This window comes from Panthera pardus, unplaced genomic scaffold (genome assembly GCF_024362965.1).
Source record: "Panthera pardus isolate Hobbes unplaced genomic scaffold, ASM2436296v1 HiC_scaffold_13, whole genome shotgun sequence".
Lineage (NCBI taxonomy): Eukaryota > Metazoa > Chordata > Mammalia > Carnivora > Felidae > Panthera > Panthera pardus.
The window spans coordinates 44555462-44573821 of NW_026526688.1; the positions used below are offsets into that span (position 1 = coordinate 44555462).

At 36.0% G+C, this 18360-nt stretch overlaps 1 protein-coding gene across 7 annotated transcripts in view; it reads left to right on the top strand.

The window, feature by feature from the left end:
- Positions 1-18360, top strand: part of NSD3 (nuclear receptor binding SET domain protein 3) — a 117249-nt gene that overhangs the window by 68423 nt on the left and 30466 nt on the right. For 5 of the 7 annotated variants that reach the window (XM_053901072.1, XM_053901075.1, XM_053901074.1 and 2 more), the window contains exons 8-14: positions 1662-1762; positions 3898-3943; positions 6880-7010; positions 7393-7521; positions 8980-9106; positions 17088-17285; positions 18040-18213. In XM_053901072.1, the coding sequence (XP_053757047.1) occupies positions 1662-1762; positions 3898-3943; positions 6880-7010; positions 7393-7521; positions 8980-9106; positions 17088-17285; positions 18040-18213 (906 nt within the window). Of the gene's footprint in view, positions 1-1661; positions 1763-3897; positions 3944-4856; positions 6503-6879; positions 7011-7392; positions 7522-8979; positions 9107-17087; positions 17286-18039; positions 18214-18360 lie in introns of those variants that run through there. The other 2 variants (XM_053901078.1, XM_053901079.1) reach the window with 2 other exon arrangements.

Genomic DNA, 18360 nt, shown 5'->3' on the forward strand with positions numbered 1-18360 from the left:
TTTTTCCTGTAAGACTTAAGTTCTGCTATGATTTCTTTCTTTCTTTTTTTTTTTTTTTAAAGTGAAAGGTTATACTGAGTTATTCCTTAGGCAGGTACTGTATTTAGGTTGTAAATTAATGAGTGCTCTAAAGCTTTGACCTTGGTTTAAATTTGGTTACCAGCTGTGGTTGATGAGCAGATTTTGCCTTTTTAAATGACCATTTTGCTTCTTGTGAAAACAACTTCAGTAGTTGAAAACCGAGAAAAGAGACTTGATCTCTCTTCAGAAACCAATAGTGTCATCTCAGTTGGTGTTAACTACTTAGGGAGAATTCTTGGGCCTTTTCCTAGTAAATTTGGAGGATAGATCGAGTATCTGGTACTGCTAATTTCTGTGTTTTGAAGAATTGTATTTGCATTTCTAAGCTATTTTCCAAATTCAGAGATGATCACCTCCTCTCTCTTAGGACTTAAACATAGTACTTTTTAGTGGTTTTAAATGTAGTAGAATTTATGTGTTCTTCGGGTAGCTTTCAGAACAATTTTAAGAAGTCATGTTGCCTTATTTTCTCTAAGATAGATCAAATACCAAAATACCATTTGTACTTGATGGAACAGTTATGTTGACATCCTTCAAACAAGTAAAGCTTTTTGTTTTAAGCAGTTCTTATTTCTGGGATACTCAGGTGACTGTGAGGGTAGGAGATCTGTTGTCTTGGTAAACATTTCCTTCAGTGTAAGAAGAGTGAGAATGAAGGAAGGAGCCAACACCTTCATTTGTGACTTCTCTGGTAGAGATTAACCACAGCTGAGAAACAATATATTCGTGTCAGACTACCTCTCCTTCCTCAGAATAGAAGTAGTGGGATCCTTCTTTGTTTTGGCTTTGAACTAAGGTGAAGGAAACCATGTATACACAGACAAGCACAATGAAACCACAAAATATGAAGGTAATGTGGAAGGCTTTATTGAAGTAGCTTCTGCCTGCTTTGATAGGAGCTTTCCCCTGTGGCAAGTGAAAGGTGATTATTGTCTAGGAAGGACCATTTGGGTGGTCCAAGCACTGAGAAGGTGGAGAACAGCTGTGCTGAAGGCATCATTCCTTCTCAGGATCACAGAATGAATCCTTCCTGATTTAGTGTTCTTTCAAGTTTTGGTCTTCAGTCTAAGTTTTATCCTTTCCAAAATGGGGTCCATGTGAGTTCTTTTCTGTTTACTTCCAAAGAATTTTACTGTTTAAAAATTAATAGTTTCTGTTTTACTATTTAACATGAAAAAACTTGCTAATTTGTTTCAAATAGTTTTTCATGACTAATTATGTCTAAAGTATAACAATTCCTTGACATCCAAGTTAATGATTTGGTTTTGGCCACACTTTTGTCCCTTTACTGCTTTTTTCTCCTTTGTTGTTAATAATATAACAGTAGCAAAAACTTATATAAGTGCACCAGCACTGTTAAGCATTTTACATATAGAATCAATTTCACTCATTTGTTAAAAATGCTAACTATGTAGCACTGATTAAATTGTTAATGATTTATAATTAAAAGACCGAAAGTAAAAAACAACAACAAAAGTGATAGATAAAAAAGCAGGGGATTGGGCCAGATCTTAGTTACATAAATGTCTAGTCATCCTTAAGTGAGTTTTTATTTTTTGTTTCTTTAAATCACCTCTTAGGCTCAATAGAAAAGAAGCAACAGAGAAGATCAATTAGAACTCGTTCTGAATCAGAGAAATCCACTGAGGTTGTGCCAAAGAAGAAGATCAAAAAGGAGCAGGTTGGCTTCCTACATGTAGAGAGTTAAAACATTGTATTTGTAAATGTTGTGGCTTATATGGTATCTTAAAAGAAAAAGAAACTTTCCCCACACTGGGTTTCCTTTTTTTGGACTATTCGTATGCTTCTGTCCTGGTGAGTTCCAGTGCCCAGTTCTAATACAACCATCCCTGTGATTCTGCTTCAAGCATTTTCACAGAACATAGTCAGACTACAGGAGATGGGAAGCCAGTGGTACAAGACTCTTAAAGAATTCCTCACATTTATTTTGAAATTTCTGTTATGAGCAAAATGATTTCATGTTTTCACGATTTTTATTTGGAACCATCACTGAGTCACCCCTGCCCTTTTAAATTTTGATTTTTTGTTTAAGCTGCTGGTATGTATTGTTTTTATTTTTTAAACAAATCAAATTAATTTAACTATGAGAGTTATATTTAAGACACAGATAATCATAGATGATCTGGTTTTTCTGTTGGTATCACAGATTTTTTGGAATGTTATTTTCCCAGTGGAATGGCACTCACCTGTGATTGGTCTATCAGAGAAACACTATTAAAGTAAAAACAAAAAAGAGGAGGAACATTTGACTGAAAGGTATTAAACCAGTGTAACCAATATAATAATATACATATTAAATTACCTTTTTCAAAGAAATGTTAAGAAACCATTTTTCCTTTAAATTAAACTCACAATAAGAATTTTTCTTAATTTTCTAAAGTAGAAGAATACCCATTTTGTATAGCCCAGACAGCTGCTATTAAACAAAAAGAATTCTGGATAGAATTTGTTCCAATAAGCTTTATATTTTTAAAACCACTTAGTATGGAAGTGTGGACTTTTCTATTCAAATTGTTTCCTTCATAATTTTAAACTTCCAAACTTAAAAGGTAATTTTGTGGGTGCTCTATGGCATCTCCAAGCATGTAAAACAATTTTCCCAGAAACATTTAACTAAAATTTAAATAATGTACTAATTTGTCATTCATTTATCATAATTAACTTTCATACTTAGGAAATTATATTCCAAAAAATCTTTCTAAGCTCTTGCAAATCTATAGCATTCATTAACAAAACAAAGTTGTGATTTTTCCAGCTGGTTCCCAAATTCTGTGACCAGTCAGTTTAAAATTAATAAGCAGAATGAGTATAAAAAGTGGGACAAATTGTTAATGCCACTGTGTTAATAGTTAGTAGTAGAACAATACCAGTGATTGTTTTAGAAGATTTTATATTTGTATTACTAATTGTATCTTATAAAAACGCTTCTGTTGTATGTTTTTTTACCTGTTGTAAAAAAAATAAAAATTTTTTTAAAAAGCTTAGAACAATCCTTAAATATTTACAAAATGTGTTTCAACATGCATATTTCACCACATCTTAAAGAAACATAAAATTCAACTCATAGCTAAAACAGGAACTCCTCCAAACAGCATCCTTTCTTTAATTCCAATGGTTCAGTCCTCAAATTACCACGTGTTGTACATATACATTGGCAGAATAACTTCTGATCTCGCTCTCCTAATGTAGGATCAAGACACTGTTCATAAGACACTCAAGAAAGTGCTTTTGCAATATCACAAACTTATTTTCTTAAGTTTGTACTAGCAGCAAAAGTATTGAGCTTCCAGCTGTATGGAGCCCTGTAGCACTCTCTACAGAGAGGGTCCTGATTCCCAGCAACTTAGCTGTGAGTGCAGGCGCGGAAGGGTCTTAAAGTGGCGTGAGTTACATTAACCTGAGTATCATAGTAAGTAAAAATTTATCCTAACGTCTTTGGGGCGGGAGGGGTTTATAGCAACATCGGGGCTGGTTGCAGAAACAACCCCTCTCCTGCCTCCCAGACACTGAGAAAAGGATTCTTGTTCTCTTCATATACCAAGGGAATGGTGGGAAAAGTCTTTGCTAGAAAGCATGTGGCTGTGTGTTGTCACTTGGTATTCAGCACAGGCAGCTAGGATTTAAACCCTCCCTGACCTTGAGACAGAACTTTACCCAGAAGATGGGACGGAGTTCAGATTACAGATACATTAATCACTCATCATTATTTAGATTGATGGAAGTATTGTTTTTTCCCTCTGTTAATTAAAAGTGAAAAAAATTCATTGTTAATGGTATATTTTTCTGTCCATACAGGTTGAAACAGTTCCTCAGGCTACAGTGAAGACTGGATTACAGAAAGGTGAGTTATTATAATGTTGCCTTGCATTTCCTCGATTAAAAACCAAATTTTAAGAATTACTTATTTGTACTTCATGTATTTTTGTTTGTCTCTGTAAATCACTGTTGTTGCTCTTCAGTCAAAAATTTGTGTGAAATTGAAGTATTTCCTGGCGTGTGCGTGTGTGTGTATGTGTGTGTGTGTCTTTTAGAGTTGATCTTATTCTGTACCTCCCATGTGTAAAGTCTTACTCGTTTCGGTAAATTGGAGAACACCATGTAGACTTGATACTGTTTCCAACTTTTCTCCATAAGATTCTGGGGTTTCACTGGTTAATAAACTAGGGATGTGACGAATCCATTTTTTTTGGTATTCGACTGAATACCGAATAGTAGCTATTAATGTTTATCAAACATGGACTATGACAAATCAGACAAGACAACCTGGTTGAAAAAAATCTTGCCACGTTTATTTTTACAGTGCTGTAAAATCTTTTTTTTTTTTTTTAATTAAAATGATTCATAGCATATTTATGGCCATTATTAGATGACCTTATGCAAATCTATTTGAGATATGCACAAAGTTTAAGAAACCTTAAACTTATATCTGTATTTTCTGTGTGCAATTTGACTACAGTACAAACTCCATAGCATGATTCGTGCATTTTTGATGAGATCATTCAAACTGTATTTAATACCTGTAGTTTACTCTGGGCAAATTGCATTATTTAAAAAAAAAAAAAAAAAAAAAAAAAAAAACACCAGCCTCTCTGCATTCTCGGGGAGAAGTCTGCAGCGATGGTCTCCGTGGAGATCCTCAGCAGAACTGAACAGCCTCTCGGAGGGAACACTGCTTGGCGGAGCTCCAAGAAAAGACATCGCGATCGCTGCGAGATTAGGAGGCCTGATTGCGTTGTGTTTCCACCATTCCACAGGGTCGGCGGACCGGGGAGTGCAGGGCTCTGTCAGATTCAGTGACAGCTCCGTCTCCGCAGCGATTGAGGAAACTGTGGACTGAGATTCCTGTACAATTTCATCCCAGAAACTCCAGACTTGTAGTCTCCATGCAAGATTTCTTTGTCGGCGGCTCGATAAACAGTTTCTTTGTTTTCAATTTTGATTTTGCCAATCCTCATTATTGGCATCTTCCTGCCTGGTTTCTTCTTCAAGACTCTGAACAATTGCTTTAACATTCAGATGATTTTTTTTTTTTTTTGGTCTGAGCTGGATGGGTACAGCTTAAATCATGGGTCCAGCCTAAAACCACCGTTTAACGTACACTGATCAATTTCAACATGGACTGTTTTTGTTTTTTTGTTTTTTGTTTTTAAATAAAGCATCATTAATGCACATCTGCAGGGTTTTGCCAAACAGCCCAAATTGTATACATTACAATCATTAAAAGCTCTTATTTTTTTTAATATTAGTGCCGTTATCATGGAGAACAGCATGGCAGCTGTCTTTGGCAGTCTGTCATTTTTCTAGCATTTTCAGAAACTCATCGGAAATGGCGGTACCTGTGTTTCCCTTCGAAAGCCTCTCAGTACAGCACTCCTGTTCCTCTGTTAAAACTCCTTGTTAATCCAGTGATCTTTTAGGCCAAGGAAATACTTTGTGGTGGTGTTCTGGGTCCACACACCAGCAATGAAGGAGATAGATTTGTGTACTTGTGTTTTTTAATCAGCGTTAACATGGGCAGGCACCCTCATTTATAGATGTAAGGAAACATTCAGTGAAAAAACTTGTAGAATGGGATGTGATAACAAGGTTCCAGTAATCTGAGCAGTCTAAAGAGGCCCACATCCTCCACCACAGAACATGGCTATATACCAAGTGCTACTCTCACTCAGCCTGTTGCGGATCTTCATGGCCTCAGGAGACTTGTTTCTCCATGGTCTCTTCTGGACTGCACACTTCCACCATAGCTTGCTGGGCTGATCTAGATGTCTGTTTGTTGTATGGAAATTTTGGGGGAAAAAAAATCCAAAACAAACTGTGGGTTGAAATATTAACCGTCTCCTTGGTTCCCTGGTATTCACCGTGCCTGATCTGCACATTTCATCGTGGCTGTTTCTGTATAGCCTATACTGCATTAGCCCAAGAGATTGTTGCTTTGTAACTTTTTGCACTATTGTTTTGGCTGGATTTGTATTACACACAGTTTTAAAAAAAAAAAAAAATTCCTCACTATTCTCTGCCTTTTTTTTTTTTTTTTTTCATATTTATTCCTTCCCGCACAAATTCCACATAGAGGCCTCTCATCCAGCTCTTCGTTGATTTGGCTGCACTTGAACATTGATTATCCGTTCCAACCCTCAGCAATGTGCCTCCTAAATGGCATGACATATGTAGATGTGCTGCAGCACTTGTTAATGGTCACAATAAATGCCACTTCACCAAGGAAGTCTCAGATGAACAATTATGAACATCCAAAACTTGTTCGGGGGGCAATAATCAACTGAATTGCAAAATTCGGGGGAAAATGGCACTATCCGTGTACGAATCGAATACAAATCAAAGATTTGTCACATCCCTAATAAAAACAAGATGGAGATGTCTCTGCGACCATATTTGTAAGCTACACAGTGTGTTGGGTTTTATGTCTTCCCCCTCCAAATTGAATGGTTCTCTGGATTGCTCCAAATCAATCGGCTATCCTGTAGTTTTGATAGAATTGGTTTTTAGCTTGGAACTTGGGCTCTGTCGACGGAAAATAGCTTTAGAGCAGGAGCACTGAATTAAATGTTTTTAATAGAGCGGTTGTAAATTAAATCACTCACTATCAGGAAGGTCAGAACCTTATGAAGTTTTGACTCATGACTTTAGTGTTACAAAGAGAGCTGTGCTTTTTTTTCACACTACAGATGAGTCTGAGGAAAGAAAGAATCTCCCACAAAAAAAAAAATAAATAAAACTTTAAGCACTATTTTAGGATTAATTTCAGTATGTTGTATTAAGGTGCCAGCGAGATTTCAGATTCCTGTAAACCTCTAAAGAAAAGGAGTCGCGCCTCCACTGATGTAGAAATGACTAGTTCAGCATACAGAGACACGTCTGACTCCGATTCTAGAGGACTGAGTGACCTGCAGGTAAATATGTTCAAGGTTCTGGGCACACTGCTTTTTCACTTTGAAAAATGAAGTAACAGAATACATTATTTGACTTATTCTGGGGGGCTCGGGGAAGTTTTTAAATACCCAGGGAGCAAATCATCTTGGTTCTTTTGTAACTTACAAATGTCTTAATTTTGCTGATCTCTTACATAACAGAAGCATTGCTTCTATGTTTTTAAGTTTTAACTACAGTTTCTCTCAAAACACCAGGCATATACTATCCAGGGATTTTAGAAAGGAAGAAAAAGAAGTTGTATCAAGGTTTAGTTGAGCAAATCTTGCTAGGATTTTCATAGCGCCTAACTTTGAGGAAACTTTTGTTTTATTTTTCTTAACAAGTGTTATGTTTTCCATGTAGGTAGGCTTTGGAAAGCAAGTAGATAGCCCTTCTGCTACTGCAGATGTAGATGTTTCTGATGTGCAGTCCGTGGATTCAAGTTTGTCAAGAAGAGGCATTGGAATCAGTAAGAAGGACACTGTGTGTCAGGTAGGCAAGCGACAAATAAGCTTGAAATAACTGCTCTAATATTCTGCCAATAATATACTTACCTTCTGCTGGAGAGAATATTATCTTCCTAAATTATACTACTTTAAAGCTATAGGTCTAAAAGTTCTTTTCTTCCCTTTCCGAGTTGGAAATTTTATTCATATGCAATGCTAATCTTGATTGTGATACTCAGTTCTGAATTAGAAGTAAAAGGAAAGGGGGCGCCTGGGTGGCTCAGTCGGTTAAGCTGCCGACTTCGGCTCAGGTCACGATCTCGCGGTCCATGAGTTCAAGTCCCGCATCGGGCTCTGTGCTGACAGCTCAGAGCCTGAAGCCTGTTTCAGATTCTGTGTCTCCCTCTCTCTCTGCCCCTCCCCTGTTCATGCTCTGTCTCTCTCTGTCTCAAAAATAAATAAACGTTAAAATTTAAAAAAAAAAAAAAAAAAAAAAAAAAAAAAGAAGTAAAAGGAAAGGATCACCTGGCTGGCTCATCTATAGAACATGCGATTTAATCTCGGAGTCATGAGTTCAAGTCCCATGTTGGGCCTAAAGTTTACTTAAAAAAAAAAAAAAAAGTATTGTATGGAAACCAATTTGACAATAAATTTCATTTAAAAAAAAAAGTAAATGACATATGATTGATTTCAAAAACATTTTCTTAAATTTAAGTTGGTATTACTTTTTTTTTAAGTTTATTTATTTATTTTGAGAGAGAGAGAAAGAGAGCACAAGCACACAGGAGGGACAGAGAAAGAGAATCCCAAGCAGGCTCTGTACTGTCAGCACCGAGCTTGACACGGGGCTCGAGCTCACTAACTGTGAGATCGTGACCTGAGCCAAAATCAAGAATCGGGCACTTAACTGACTGAGCCACCCAGGTGCCCTGATATTACCTTTTTAAATATATGTTTACCCTTTTTGAAAAATACTGCTTTGCTGTGTGGGGAAAAGTTAAAACGTGCAGATTCCAGAGAAGGAATCATGAAAGATCAAATATGCCTTTTAAGCTTTATACCATATTGGGTCTGGAAATAGTTATCTAATTCAGTGGTTCTCTCTTTCTTTTTTTTTTTTTAATATAAAATATAGAAGTCTTCCTATATTATTATTTTTGTCATGATGAGTACCAGGTGATGTATGGAATTGTTGAATCATTATATTGTACACCTGAAACTAATATAACACTGTATGTGTTATTAACTGGAATTAAAGTAAAAATGTTAAAAAATAAAATTAAAATAAATTAACTTACTTCAGGGGTTCTTAAAATGAGGGCCAAGGACCAGCAGCATCACCATTGTCAGGAGACTTGTTAGAAATGCAAATTCTTGGGCCCCAGCCTAGACTTACTGAATCAGAAGCTATGGGAGAGCACCCAGAAATCTGTCTTAACACGCCTTCTGAGTGATTCTAATGCCTGCTAAAGTTTAAGATTGACTACTTTTTGCCATATTACAGATCTGTGAAAGCTCTGGTGACTCTCTGATTCCTTGTGAGGGAGAGTGCTGCAAACACTTTCACCTGGAGTGCCTGGGATTGGCATCACCCCCTGATGGAAAGTTCATCTGTGTGGAATGTAAAACCGGTAAGTTTACTTAGTTTGATAGATATGAAAAGACAAATAGGGAGGAATGCGTGATGCCAGCATCCCCCGTGACGTCTAATTCTCTTACCACTTTTATGTAGCTCTCATCCTCCACTCCCTGTAGGTATTTCAACAAATTAAGAACATTCAGTGATTGGGATTTCTAAGATCAAATCGTCGAGATGGATTTGTGTTTTATCTAAGCAACTATGCAATATATATAAAGTGAATTATTTTTAGATGGGTTTGAGAGTTTTGTGTTCAATAAATTGGGTTAAAGTCCCCTTGACTTTAATAGATTGGATAAACATTAGTCACAAACTCACGAACTATAACCATGGTGATTATATTTTTATTGGAAAGATGGAGCTACAATGGAAAACAATGGAAATTGTTTTTTAGACAGTTTAGGGGATTTTGGATTCATCATTTGGTCTTATGTTTCCCCCCCTTCCCCCCCGCCCCCGCCCCATATAGACTACCACTGATCAAAACAATTTATAGAGAGAGAAAGTTTAATTCCTTACCCAAAGTCAAAAGACAACATATGATGAAAATGGGATTTAAACCCAGGAAGTAGCTTAACCCCAGAGTCCTTACTCTGTACTGTTGCCTTTGACAACCTTGATGAAGTAGGGTGGAGATTGCACACACATGCAAAAAATGAAGCTACAAAAGCTGTTTTGAACATATAACTTGTATTTTTTCCTATATAAGATATTATTTATCACATTTAGCCTCTGCAGTAAAACTTTAGGACAGCTTGCCAACTGGCAGCCTCAGGGTCACATTATCTGCGCGTCATTTTACTTGGTCTTTGGAATGTTTTGAATGTGTGAACATGGATCAGGCACGTATTCTTGGTTCCTCACATTCCCTGCCATTCCCTTTTCTAAAACCCTGTCATTCCAGTCATTTATGTAATCTGCCTAGCCCCTTGTAAGCACTTAAGTTGCAGTTTCTGTTATAAACTACTGATAGGAGGGACGATGTATCGTGTTATTGAAATACTCTGAGGGCTTTTCTCCTAGCTCTAGAACCCAACAGAGCAGAATTCTGCCAACAAAGGCTAGATCTAGTTTAATTTGGCACACATCTATTAGAAAATTTAGAAGAGGAATTTAGAAAGGAAAGTAGAAAATTTAAAAACAAGTAGGGCAAAGTTGGAAGACTTACTTCCTGATTTAAAAATTCACTACAAGGCAAAACAATTTAAAAAAAATTTTAATTAAAATTTACTACAATCCTACAGTAATTAAAATAATGTGGTACTGGCATAAAGACAAATATAAACCAATGAAATAGAATAGGAAGCCCAGAAATAAACATTCACACATATGGTCAAATGATTTTTTTGATAAGAGTGCAAAGACCATTCAATGGGAAAGGATAGTCTTTTTAACAAATGGTGCTGAGGGGTGTCTGGGTGGCTCAGTCGGTTAAGTGTCTGACTCCTTCTCCGGTCATGATGTTGTGGTTTGTGAGCTCAAGCTCTGCGTTGGACTCTGTGCTGACAGCTCTGAGCCTGGAGCCTGTTTCAGATTCTGTGTTTCCCTCACTCTGTCTGCCCCTCCCCCGCTCATGCTTGCTCATGTATGTGCCCGCTCTCTTTCTCTCCCTCTTTCTCTCAAAAATAAACAAACATTAAAAAAAAAAAAAAAAACACTAAAAGCAAATGGTGCTGGGAAAACTAGATACCCACATACAAAAGAATGAAGTTGGACCTTTACCTAATAGCCATATATAAAAATTAATACAAATGGATCGAAGACCAAAACATAAAAGCTAAAACTATAAAATCTTAGGAGAAAACATAGGGGAAAAGCTTCATGACATTGGATTTGGCATTGATTTCCTGGATGTAACACCAAAGGCATGGGCAACAAAAGAAAAAAATAAATTGAGCTTTATCAAAATCAAAACCTTTGTACACCATTAACAGACTGAAAAAGCGACCTACAAAATGGAAGAAAACATTGGCAGATCACATATCTGAGAAGGGATTAATATCCAGAATGTGTAAAGAACTTCTATAACTCAACAACAAAAAACAAAAAACCCAATTGGGCAAAGGGTTTCAGTAGACATTTCTCCAGAGAACGTTTACAGATGGGTCAATAAGCACATGAAAAAATGCTCAAAATCATTAGTATTCAGGGAAATACAAATCAAAATCACATGAGATGCCATTTCACACTCATTACAATGACCATTATAAAATAAAAGTAAAAAGCAGAAAACAGGTGTTAGCTAGGATATGGAGAAATTGGAACCTTTGTGCACTATCAGCAGTAATGTAACATGGTAGGTACAACCTCTGTGGAAAATAGTATGGCGGTTCCTAAAAAAATTAAACATAGAATTACTGTATGGTTCAGCTATTCCACTGTGGGGTATATACCTGAAAGAACTGAAAACAGAGACTCAAACAGATATTTATACACCCATGTTCACTGCAGCATTATTCACAATAGTCAAAAGGTAGAAATGACCCAAGTGTCCATAGATGAATGAACGAATGGATGGATAATAAAATGTGGTGTGTACATGCAACCATTTTTTTTTTTAATTTTTTAAATATTTATTTATTTTCAAGAGAGGGAGAGGCAGAACGTGAGCAGGGGAGGGCCAGAGAGAGGGAGACACAGAATCTGAAGTAGGCTCCAGGCTCCGAGCTGTCAGCACAGAGCCCGATGCAGGGCTTGAACTCACCGACCGTGAGATCATGACCTGAACCAAAGTTAGACGCCTAACCAACTGAGCCACCCAGGTGCCCCTATGCAACAGAATATTTTTGAAAATGAAGAAAAAAAGGAAATTAAAAAATGAAATTCTAATACATGGAAATTCTAATTCTATAATATGGATGAACCTTGAGGACATGATTGTGGATGAAATAAGCTAGTCACAAAGGACATATATTGTTTGATTCTACTTTGATGAGTTACCTAGAGTAGTCAAGTTTATAGAGACAGAAAGTAGAGCAGTTGTTACCAAGGTGTTTTTTGTTTTGTTTTGTTTTGTTTTACATTAGTTTTTACCTGAGAGAAGTGGGGAGTTCTTATTTAAATGGATACAGAAGGGTGCCTGAGTGGCTCAGTCAGTTGACTTTGGCTCAGGTCATGCATGATCTCACAGTTTGTGAGTTCGAGTCCCGCATCAGGCTCTCTGCCATCAGTGCAAAGCCTGCTTCAGATCTTCTTTTTCCCCCCTCTGCCTTTTTGTCACTCGCACGTATGCTCTCTGTCTCAAAAATAAACATTAAAAAATACATAAAAATAAATGGGTACGGAATTTAAGTATGGGATGATGAAAAAGTTCTGGAGATGGATAGTGGTGATGGTTGCAAAATAATGAGTTCTTAATGTCACTGAACTGTACATTTAAAAATGGTTAAAATGGTAGTGGCGCCTGGGTGGCTTAGTTGGTTAAGCGACCGACTTCAGCTCAGGGCACGATCTCGTGGCTTGTGAGTTCAAGCCCCACATCGGGCTCTGTGCGAACAGCTCGGAGCTCAAAGCCTGGAGCCTGCTTTGGATTCTGTGTCTCCTCCTTTCTCTGCCCCTCCCATGCTCATGCTCTGTCTCTCAATAATAAATAAACGTTAAAAAAAATTAAAAATGGTTAAAATGGTAAATTTTATGTTATATATTTTTAACCACAGTTTAAATAACAATTATTTTTTAATTTTTGATTTATTATATGAAAATTAGTTTGATACCAATTTGTTACCCTTCCAACATAATAGGAGTAAAAAACTCCAAACCATTGTTTAAGTTCATTTAGAAAGTTTTCTTTTGTTTATCAAAAGACAAACATTTGCATGTAAAAAGTATTGCAGGATAGGGGTGCCTGGGTGGCTCAGTTGGTTAAGCATCAGACTTCTGCTCTGGTCATGATCTCACAGTTCCTGAGTTCAAGCTCCGCATCGGGCTCTGTGCTGACAGCTCAGAGCCTGGAGCCTGCTTTGTATTCTGTGTCTCCCTCTCTCTCTGCCCCTACCCCACTCGCGCTCTTTCTCTCAAAAATAAATAAACATTAAAAAAAATTTTTTTAAGTATTACAGGATACATGCCTAATAAATTCTTATACTGTTCTTTTTATTGTTTAAGGCAAATGTGATTTCTGGAAAGAAAGCACTTTCATTTTACCTTGTGATTAAAATGTTTTACCTTATGATTAAAATATGTAACAGTCAAGCTTACTTATTAATTATTCTAAATGAAGACTGTTTCCTACTGAGAAGGGAGAGTATTGGAAGCACTCATATCCTTAGAGCTCTAAGGAGGTTGATAGTTCAGCTCTCTATAACAGTGTTACTAGTTATAGCAATTTTCATTTATATAAGACCTATTTTGATCATTATCCAAGTGAAAGCCTTTTTTTACATAGAGCAATTTATGCAATTAGGCAAAGCTGTAAAATCAAACTTCTTAACCTTTAAAATAATTTCTTTTAATTTTTTAATTTTCTAAAAGTTATTTTTAAAACAATACTGTTGCTTTCATATCTACATACATGTTAAAATATAATTTGAAATTATATAAATGTAACAGACAACAAAAAGAACCTCACAACCCTGCTGTCCTTTATTTTACAACAAAACCAGTAAAGGAAAAAAAAGCCAACACGTTTGAACATCACAGTTGTAAGTACTAATTTTAAACAATTTTTATAATTCAGCTAATTTGTAAAGGTTAGATACTTCCAAAATAAAATCTAACTCTCTGTAAAAAAATTGAAACAAAAAAACTATTCCATTTTTGTCTTTCAGATTTTTTATAGCATTGTGAGAAAAATGGGCAAAAGACTTGAAAGTCTGTTTCCAAAACATGATATCCAAATGGCCAGTAAATAATCACTTAAAATTCTATCCATAAAACAGACACAAAATGAAAACTCCTGTCCTAATAAAAGAGGCAAAAGATTAAAGCTAGGCACTTATTCAAACTGTAGAAATTAAGGACAGAGAAAATATTAAAATTACCCACAGAAAAGACAGTTATCTTCAAAGAATAGAACAACAAAAATGTTGTTATACTTTTAGTTCTTTGTTTACAACTAAACATCTTTTTCTGTATCTTTATTCCCTCTCTTGTGAATGATCTGTGTATGTTTTATCCATTTGTGTATTGTGGTGGTAAAGATGTTCTTAGCATTTGTTAGTACTTTAAATTTATTTCTAATTACACAAATAATGTATAAATACTATCTTACGAAAATATAATTATAGCTGAAGCAGCGTGCACGTAACATTTTTCTGTGTGTTGTAACAAAATGTATTAATTTTCTATAACTTGCTTTTTTCACTATCTTGGGACTCTTTATGTCTAAACAGATACATTTTATTTAATTACTACGTAGGGTTCCATAGTAGTATGCATCTATCATAGTTTATTTAACTGTTCTCCTGTTGAAGGATGTTGGAGTTGCTTTCAGTTCTTTGCAGTTACAAACAATGCTTCAGTAAACCTCCTTTTATATATACAAGGCTTCCCTAATATAGATAGCAAAAAGCGGAATTTCTTGGTCACAGAAAATGAATGTATGTTTAATGGATACTGCCACGTAGCCTTCTAAGGGTAGTACCTTTGAACCTAAACTCCTACTAGCAATATGTGAGAGTACCTGTTTCCCATGCCCCATCAATAATTGGTATTATCAAGCTCTTTTTTCTTGATGACTTTTTAAAATATTACTTGGGTTTTAATTAGCATTTATCTGATTACTGGTGAAGTTGAGCATTTTTCCATTTGTTTATTGGCTGTTTGTCTTCCTGCTTTCTGTAAATAGCCTATTTGTATCCTGCCCACATTTATTTATTTATTTATCTATCTAATTATCAATTTATAAGTAAGCCCTACATTCAATGTGCGGCTGAACTCATGACCCCAAGATCAAGAGTCACATGCTCTATCGATTGAGCCAGCCAGGCACCCTTGCCCACTTTTGTACTAAGCTGTTCTGTTTCTGTAGTAATTTATAGTTCTGTATAAATTTTGATTAGTTACCTTTGCTTATATCTTGCATATATTTTCTCCATAGGTGAGCTCTTTTTGTAACAAAACATAATCGTTTATCATCTTCGTTGCATATATTTTTCCACATCTGTCTCGTCCCTTCTTTTTATCCTACTCTATTCTATTCTAATTGACATTATTTCTAACTTTAGATGTTTGGCAGATTGACCAGTGGAACCATATGAGATTAAATTTTTCTTTGTTGGAAGGTTTTTAATGATAGTTTCAATTTCTTTAATAGTTTGTAGAACTATTCATATTTTCTATTTATTTTTGTGGGAGTGGTGATAATTATGCTTTTCTTTTCTTTTTTTTAATGTTTATTCATTTATTTTGAGAGAGAGCAGGAGTGGTTGAGGGGCAGAGAGAGAGAGAGAGAGAGGGAGAGAGAGAATCCCAGTGTGGGGATGTGGGGCTCGATCCCATGAACCACGAGATCATGACCTGAGGTGAAATCAAGAGTCAGTTACTCAACAGACTGAGCCACCCTGCTTTTCTAAGACTCTGTCCATGCATGTAAATTTTCAAATTATTGGCAATTTTTTTAACAGTTATAGGAATTGTAATATTAATTCTGATATTATTGCTTTTTATCTCTTTATTAGTCATTCTTGCCAGAGATATCAGCTTTATTAATCTTTTTCCAAAAACACCCAACTTCTGTTTTTTTTTAATCCTCCCCAATGTATATTAATTTCACTGCATTCTTTTTTATTTATTTTTAATTTACATCCAAGTTGGTTAGCATATAGTGCAACAATGATTTCAGGGGTAGATTCCTTAATGCCCCTTACACATTTAGCCCATCCTCCCTCCCACAAGCCCTCCAGCAACCCTCTGTTTTGTTCTCCATATTTAAGAGTCTCTTCTGTTTTGCCCCCCTCCCTGTTTTTATATTATTTTTGCTTCCCTTCCCTTGTGTTCATCTGTTCTGTGTCTTAAAGTCTTCATATGAGTGAAGTCATATGATATTTGTCTTTTCTCTAATTTTACTTAGCATAATACCTTCTAGTTCCATCCACATAGTTTCAAATGGCAAGATTTCATTCTTTTTGATTGCCAAGTTATACTCCATTGTATATATATACCACATCTTCTTTATCCATTCATCCATCGATGGACATTTTGGGCTCTTTCCATACTTTGGCTATTGTTGATAGTGCTGCTGTAAACATTGGGGTGCATGTGCCCCTTCGAAACAGCATACCTGTATCCCTTGGATAAATACCTAGTAGTGCAGTTGCTGGGTCATAGTATAGTTTTATTTTTAATTTTTTGAGGAACCTCCATACTGTTTTCCAAAGTGGCTGCACCAGTTTGCATTCCCATCACTCCATTCTTAAAGAGTGCTTTCACTGGATATGGAATGCTAGTTTAGTAAAAGTTTTCTTTGAGCCCTTTGAAGATAGCATCCCATTGTTTTCTGGCTTCCATTTTTCCCTTGCTGTCAGCTCTCAGTCTTACTGTTGCTTCTTTGAAAATCATTGTCGTTTCTGTGGGTAATTTTAATATTTTCTCTTTGTTCTTGATTTACTACAGTTTGAATGAGATATCTAGTTATAATTTTTCTGTGTTTTGTATTAGGATTATGAGTTTTCATTTTATGTCTGTTTTACATATGGAAACTGTAAGTGCCTAATGGAATCTTCGTTGTCTTTGGTAATTTATTTATTCTGGGTTGGAAAGACCTTCTCACTCCCAGCTCCCATATGTTGAAAAGTTCTGCTCTGGGTTTTCTATGGGTTAATTTTATTGTAGAGTGAGAAAGTGAAGACCTAAATTGTTTTTAGTGCTTTATCTCCAAATTGATTATCAGTTGTTCTAGCCAAAATTATTAAATAACCTTTTAGCTGCTTTTATTTAAAAGGAATATGCTTTATAAATAAATGTTAAAAATTTTTTTAAAGGGATATGCTTTCATCAGATTTTATTTAATTTGTGTTCCTCAACCAATTTTTCAGGACAGCACCCATGTTTTTCATGTAAAGTGTCTGGTACAGATGTGAAGCGTTGCTCTGTTGGTGCTTGTGGGAAATTTTATCATGAAGCCTGTGTTCGCAAATTCCCCACTGCCATCTTTGAATCAAAAGGATTCCGCTGTCCCCAGCACTGTTGCTCTGCCTGTTCCATGGAGAAAGATATCTACAAAGCAAGTAAAGGTAAAATGGAGCTTAAAAGGGGGACAAAGTGTTTTGGGGTTTTTTTTGTTTGTTTTTTTTTAATTTTTTGTAATGTTTATTTATTTTTGAGAGGGAGAAAGAGACAGAGCCATGAGCAGGGGAGGGGCAGAGAGAGAGGGAGACACAGAATCTGAAGCAGGCTCCAGGCTCCCAGCTGTCAGCACAGACCCCGATGCGGGACTTGAACTCGTGAACCATGAGATCATGATCTGAGCCAAAGTTGGATGCTTAACCGACTAGCCACCCAGGTGCCCCGGGTTTTGTTTTTGTTTTTTGTTTTTTTGGTTTTTAAGTACAGCAGCAAATAATAAGCACATTATTATAAAAAGTATATCAGGTATTATCTTTCTGTGTATATATAGATATATACAGCTTTCTGTAGATATAACAGCTCAGTCACGATAGATAGCATGATAGAGATTAGGTTCTAATTGAAATTATGAAAATTCTATATGTTCAAAATTACCCTTGAAAATTTCTTTAACAGGTGACATTAAGACCACCATCTCTCCAGCAGTGGAGCAGACAAGTTTTTCTTTGAGTGATCTCTCAGTGGGCACTGCATTTAGGATCCTGCATAAGGAATGACAGAGCCAAACTCGTGAAAAAAAATATTATCTTACTATAACAGCATCACATGGGACCCAAAAGAGTCCAACTCCAAAAAACTCATTTTATATCCAGCTGATACCTAATTATGTAGATTTTTTTTTTTTAACTTATCTTTAAACAGGTCGCATGATGAGATGTTTGAGATGTCCAGTAGCCTATCACTCTGGAGATGCTTGCATTGCTGCCGGAAGCATATTTGTATCCTCCTACATTCTCATCTGTAGTAATCATTCCAAACGGAGCAGCAGTTCATCCTCTGCCATAAATGTAGGCTTTTGTTTCGTTTGTGCTAGAGGTGAGTGTCAATCCTTTCTCTCCATTTCTTTGAGTTCATTGGCATATTTCCCCACTGAAATGGAGATTCAGTAATACCCCTGAGACATTAACACTTTCAGTAGTCCCTTTTATAACATTAAACATTCCAATTGTTAGAATATTAATT